Raw genomic sequence first — 6,928 nt, 5'->3', positions numbered from 1 at the left:
CTGTGACCAGTTTCCATATTTTTTACTCTTCTGTTTCAGGCAGGGTGGTGAACGTCAGTAGTTTGGAGGGCTCCAAAGCCCTTGAAAATTGCAGCACCGATCTACAGAAGAAGTTCCGATGTGAGACGCTCACGGAAGAGGACCTGGTGGACCTCATGAACAAGTTTGTGGAGGATGCGAACAATGAAGTGCACGAGAGGGAGGGCTGGCCCGACTCGGCTTACGGGGTGTCCAAGCTGGGGGTCACGGTCTTATCAAGGATCTTAGCCCGGCGCCTGGATGAGAAGAGAAAAGCCGACAGGATTCTGTTGAATGCGTGCTGCCCGGGGTGGGTGAAGACGGACCTCGGTGGGCCTTGCGGCCCCAGGACTGCGGAGGAGGGAGCTGAGACCCCTGTCTACTTGGCCCTCCTGCCTCCAGATGCCACCGAGCCACATGGGCAGCTAGTCCATGACAAAGTCGTCCAAAACTGGTGAATGTCTGCTTTGGTGCTTAATGCTTAATAAATGTCTGTGGAGCAAATGAGTGAATTCTGGTGGTGTAGTTGGCTTCCGTTTCTGTCGACTCCAATCTCCCTGTGAGAAAGTGGTTCTCGTTCTAGAAGAATCAGGCCAAGAGATTTTGCAGTGCCCAGACTCTAACTTGAGAGGGAAGAGAACATGGTCCAGTGGTCCTCCAGTGTGAGAGGGCATCACAGTTATCTGGCGGGCGTGTGAAAACATTGCCCAGAACTGGGGCCCGAGGATGCGCATTGCTGACACGTTCCTGGGAGCTGCTGGTGTTGGCCGAACGAGAGCCCCAGGAGCTACGGAGCGGGCTGCAGCCGTTCCAGCCTTCCCATGCCGTTTCTAGGTTGCTGACTCCGTGAGGATGTGATTCTTCTCCGCTCCATTGTGCTGCAATCCTGCTTTGTACCTCATTCGGTTTCCCTATGTTTGAGCACATTGTAATCGGTTCTTACAAAGTTGGATGGCTTGAAGGACTCAAGAGGAATGTCTTTTTTTTCCCCACTGGGATAGGATTTCTTCCATGCTGGATTTTTCACTTGGGGTTTTGCATTCTGTGTTTCCCAGAATGGTTGTAAGGTTGCTCTGCCTCTTCTTTCAAATTATTCCTGCATAGGCAACTTTGTGCAGACCATCTCTGCTCTCACAGAGGCAGATGTTTTCCCCCAGACCTGTTCCTGCTCCGCGACAGCCCAGGGTGATTCTTGAGCCTTCCCAAGCCCCTTTTATAGTGTCTCTGACAACCACCAACTCCACGATCACTGCTTTCAGTTGGGACTGGTTTTGTAATCTGCCTCCTTGGTTCTGGTTATACCCTGTAGAAGAAGGACTTGGAGACGAAAGAATCTTACAAAAGAGATGTACCCTTGTGAGGAAGGTTTGCTAGGGCGTCAAGACCTCAGAAGGAATGGCTAGCCAAACAACAGAAACACAACAGGTGCACAACGGACAAAGGAAAGAAACCACAAATTTACCAAGTTTATGATGGGCTGTTCACGGTGAGATACAGCAATGTTGTCACTTGATTATGACCACAAAGGTCACATCGAATTAGCTGTCAACAGCATCGCAGAAATAAGGGATGATGCTGGTTTCCACTCGATAATCCGTAGAGTGCGGGAATGCTCCAAGTGTCCTTATTGGGCGGACTTGAACTACTCAGGTAACCCTGTTATTTCTGGGCACAGTGTGCAAAGTGTTTCTTCATCTTGACTCTCCAACGTAACGATGGCAGCATGGCAAAGTGTCATGGAACTCTGACCACGCATGCCTCACTTCTTCATCCACTTTGGGTGGACATCTGAATCCCACCCAGATTACATCTCTCTTCCGGCAGCCATCTCTGTACTGCCTGATTAGATCCAGCTGGCTCTTACAGTCATCTCAGACCATAACTCCTAAGACATTTTTAATGACTTCTAGTCTGGCTCTAAAAACATTTTCATGGTTTTCGATATGTTGCCTCATTATCTTTCATACTCTGGTCTCCCTCTGCAGCCGCCTCCAACACGCTGCCAGTGGTGGTGGAGAGCTCTGGGACCACGGAGCACTGTAGGTTCTGCCTAATGGGGTCACAGACAGGAAATGCACAAGTAAACAGGCCATTTCCTTTTATTTCTTCTCCCTTTTTTCTCTCTAGCCAAATTTCACCTTGACATTTTCAGATCAGTGTGTAGTCCGCTTAAAAGAGCCTTAATGAAAAACTGCTGATCAGGACAGCATGTCTCATTTTTTTATGGAAAGGTCCTAGGGGACTCTTGTTGGACGGTCTGCCCAGCAGCCTCCCCCACGGCTTCTTCCCATGTTTGCAGCTGCAACAGCCACCAAGTGACTCTGCCCTGCTGGCCTCTGTTGACTGTCCCAGCTGTAAGCGTGTCTTCTAAAGAGGAGGACCAGCTGGTGTGCATCAGGAAGAGCTCTGAGAGCAGTTACTGTGAGGGGCCATGCCCCGCCGCATGGGGTTTAGGAAGCAGAGGGAACCAAGCATAGCCAGAAAAGGAGGCAAGCGGTTCTCAAGAGATGCACTTAAAAGAGTGACTCTGGGAAAGAAGACTGTCCCCACTTTCCACAGTGGCATCCCTTACCTGGCCTCAAGCTATTCCTGAGATCTCTAAGAGATGCTCCAAGACACCCTTGTATCCTTAAAAGAAATGTTCCCTTACATTTTATTTTCGAGAGAGATTGAAAGCATGAGTGGGGAAGAGAAGCAGAGAGAGAATCTTAAGCAGGCTCCAGCTTCAGCACAGAGCCCGGAGCGGGGCTCGATCCCACAACCCTGGGATCATGACCTGAGCCAAAATCAAGAGTCAGATGCTCAACTTACTGAGCCACCCAGGTGCCCCAAGAAAGGTCCCTTTACTTAAGCCAGTTTGAATTATGTTATTGCTTAAAAGGAAAAGGAATATAAAACGTGTGCGTGTGTGTGGTAGTGAAAAAAATAATTAGACTTAGAATCAGAAGGGAAAAAAGAAAAACTTCATGAATTGAGAACCATGGCAAACTTGGCCATATGCCATGCTTCATATTTTCCCTATATTGTTTTATGTATTTCTCACAGCAGTTCTTTGAGATAGGTATTAAGATCACTTAAATGAATCCTTGTCATTCAAATAAGGAAAAAAAGGCTTGGAGAAGTTGGTTAACTTGCTCAAGATCACACAGCTAAGAGTCAAGAGCCTGGATCACATCCAAGACTAAGGCCAGTTCATCGGCTTTTCTTGGTGCCTAGCGCTTGGCACATCCAAGTTCACTATTAGGAGTCTAGAGACCAGGGCAACTCCCTTGGTGTAAAAATTAAGGGACATGATACGTCAAATCTAAGTGATTTGTAATATGGTTATTAGATCCCTAATTTAGCTTTTGTATGAATTTTCCATAAGGTAGGCAAATTAAATACAGTTTAAATGTGGCGTGTTTTGGGGCACCTGGGGGGCTCAGTCAGTTAAGCCTTCAACTTCGGCTCAGGTCATGATCTCGCAGCTTGTGAATTTGAGCCCCAGGTTGGGCATTGTGCTGACAGCTCAGAGCCTGGAGCCTGCTTTGGATTCTGTGTCTCCCCCTCTTTCTGCCTCTCCCATGCTCATGCTCTGTCTCTCTCTGTCTCTCACTAATAAATAAAAATGTTAAAAAAAGTTTTTAAAGATTATAAAAGTGGCATTTTTAAGTGGATTATCCCATTATGTGTTTCTTAGGTACCAAATGGAGCCAGTGACCCTCTGAATCAGCTGTGACATAGTTTTCTAGGTTGTGTTAAGCCCACATACAGTATCAGCTGTAGGCCTGGCCTTTGGGCTTCTCCCTCACCTCCTGATCTGCAGCAAAGATTGTGACAGGCCAAGATCCTGAACAGTGACCTAGTGTGGAGATGAAATACATGATAATGACGATCCTGACAAAGGTTTACTTGTTACTGCAAGTTGACCACAAAGTGGGCACAGCATCAAATACAGAACTAAGAAGGACTTTATTTAGATGGGGTGGAGTAGAATCTAGTTTATAGCAAAGACAAGTAGAGGCTCACCAGTATTTGCATATGGAAACTCAGAATGTGTTTACCTCACCAATCTCTTTCATAGGTAGGCCAACCTGAGCCAGAGAATGTAGTCACCTCTGATTTATAACCCCTTCTTTATTATCAGAAGGCGTAAGGATTAAGGTTCTGATTCAAATAACCTCTGAAAAGCTCTGATTAGAATATTATTATGTGAGGAAACTGTTCTGTTTATATGTCTTAAACAGATGAACACAGCTAAGTAGACTTTTTTGTGTGTGTGGTTTTTATTTATTTTTCAGAGACAGAGACAGTGTGAGCAGGAGAGAGTCAGAGAGAGAGGGAGACACAGAATCTGAAGCAGGCTCCAGGCTCTGAGCTGTCAGCACAGAGCCTGACACGGGCCCGAACCCACGAACTGTGTGATCATGACCTGAACCAAAGCCGGATGCTTAACCGACTGAGCCACCCAGGTGCCCCTAAGTAGACTTTTAAGAGTGACTACCTGACCCACAAAAACAGAATTTGTGTGGGAATAAACTTTCAAATCTTAATGCTGTACGTGGATTGTCAATCCTGATTATAAATATAGTTGTTCTTTTTAGGGTTTATAATACTTGAATCTGTCAACATTAATTTAAATTAACTTTCCATACACTTAGATTTCTTTGGAGATCAGTGACATAAAAAGGCAAGCATATTGGTGGGAATGCCAACTGGTAGCGCCACCCTGGGAAACAGTATGGAAGTTCATCAAAATTTAAAAATAAAACTACCCTATGACCCAGCAATTGCACTACTAGGTATTTATACAAGGGATACAGGTATGCTGTTTCAAAGGGGCACATGCACCCCAATGTTTATAGCAGCACTATCAACAATAGCCAAAGTATGGAAAGAGCCCAAATATCCACCAATGGATGAATGTATAAAGATGTGGTGTATAAATATATATACAATGGAGTATTACTCGGCAATCAAAAAGAATGAAATCCTGCCATTTGCTACTACGTGGATGGAACTAGTGGGTATTATGCTAAGTGACATTAGAGAAAGACAAATATCATATGAGTTCACTCATACGAGAAATTTAAGATACAAAACAGATGAACATATGGGAAGGGAAGCAAAAATAATATAAAAACAGGAAGGGGGACAAAACATAAGAGACTCTTAAATATGGAAAACAAACAGAAGATTACTGGAAGGGGTGTGGGAGGGGGGGATGGGCTAACTGGGTAAGAGGCATTGAGGAATCTACTCCTGAAATCCATATTGTTGCACTATATGCTAACTAACTTGGATGTAAATTTAAAAAATAAATTTAAAAAAAGGCAAGCATATTATTTTATTTAATGCATAGGACAAAGTTACACATGCTGGTTTTGACACGAATAGACTGGTTCTCTCTTTCAATGGGAAGTAGAAACAGTTCTTTCATTATGAGTTAAATGCAGTCTGGAGGGTGGCTAGGATTTGAGGAAACTAAAACAAAATAACTCCAACCTCACCTCTTTGCCAATTGTTTTTGTAAAAATGGAGTTTTTCATATCTTCATCAAGAAATCAATTTTCATGAAATTATTTTCTTCCTACTAAATGCTCTACCCTTTAGTTTTCCTTAGCTTCCACTTTAAGACCATTCCTAAAACTGACCATTAGAGGATTTACATCTGGGGCAAGCAGTACTTGGCAAATGTAGATGGAATCAGAATCAGAAGCCTGGGTAGGGCAGGGGTCCAGCATCACAAGCTATAAAAATATTCTTGGTGATTTGGGGGAGGTGATAGATCCCTTTGGGAATCTATTACAAACTATATACCCTTTTCCAGAAACATATACACAAAACGGTTCTGTACAATTTTGAAGTGTGCATGGACCTCACACTCTCACCTTCTAACTCTTTCATGACCACCTAGCTTTTAGGAGCCCCAGACTAGATCTGAAGATTCCTGAAAGGACTGTCAAGGGTTAAATGATTGGAGGCCTGTGCAGAAATTACTACTTCACTCAACAGGTGCCACTGCTTTGATTGGCTGGGAGCGGCAGCTGGTGCAATCAGGATGCCCAGGTGAACTCTGCCTGACTCCAGTCCTTCAAGGTGCATCTGGCCCTGCAGCTGTCGGGCCAGGGTGGGTGGCTCTGACTTGTCCAGGTCCCAAGGCTCGTGAGGATGACAGGAAGGAGTTAGACTTCATCTGGAAAAATTAATGCTCTTTATGCTGAGGTCTCCTTTCTGAGCCAGAGCCTATATAAAGGAACTCATTCCAGAAATTAATTCCCTCCCCTCTGATGCCGAGGGTCAGAAAGGTGCGGCTTCCGGGAGTGGGGCGCTTTAACCAGGGTCCCTGAGCCTCCAGCGTGTATGGAAAGGTTCATTTCATCTCCTCGCCAAAGGTTTGGGTGTGGCCCCGACAGAAAGGATGAGGTGAGCCAGGTGCCATCGGCCCCAGTTTTTTGGATCCCACGGCTCTCCTTATCTGAAACTACAAAGCCCCTCCGGGGGTACGCTGATTCACTGACCGAGGTCCGCTTCCCTTCAAGTAATCCGGGGGAACCCCAAGTGAAAGTCGAACCCACCCCGCACACACTAGCAGGCCTTCCCTAGAGCAGCCCGCTGCGAGGGCGGCAGTTAGTCTGTGCTACTCAGAGCGACGCCCACCGCCTGGAAGCTGGAAGACTGGGGGTGGAGCCCCACTCTCACCAGTCGACCCCCCAGGCCCCGCCCCGCATGCTTAGGTACCGCCTCCTGATCCCGCCCCCTGGGTCAAAGGCCCGCCTACCGGCTCTGACCCCGCACCGAGGGCACGTCCTTGGTCCCGCCCTGGCCACGCCCCCGCGCCGAGGGCCCGCCCTAGGCCCGCCCCTGCCCGACCTGGCCACGCCCCCATGCCGAGGGCCCTCCTCAAGGTCCCGCCCCACCGCCTGGGGCC

At 46.8% G+C, this 6,928-nt stretch overlaps 1 protein-coding gene across 1 annotated transcript in view; it reads left to right on the top strand.

The window, feature by feature from the left end:
* Positions 1-530, top strand: part of CBR3 (carbonyl reductase 3) — a 7,367-nt gene extending 6,837 nt beyond the window's left edge. Inside the window, exon 3 of the mRNA XM_029938990.1 lies at positions 40-530. Within this exon, the coding sequence (XP_029794850.1) occupies positions 40-476 (437 nt within the window). The 3' untranslated portion in view covers positions 477-530. The remainder of the gene's footprint in view (positions 1-39) is intronic.
* Positions 531-6,928: the final 6,398 nt, after the last annotated feature.

Source organism: Suricata suricatta, chromosome 5, assembly GCF_006229205.1.
Source record: "Suricata suricatta isolate VVHF042 chromosome 5, meerkat_22Aug2017_6uvM2_HiC, whole genome shotgun sequence".
In the NCBI taxonomy this organism is placed as follows: domain Eukaryota; kingdom Metazoa; phylum Chordata; class Mammalia; order Carnivora; family Herpestidae; genus Suricata; species Suricata suricatta.
Note: the sequence above shows the minus strand (reverse complement) of the source record. Positions and strands in the feature narration are given on the sequence as shown.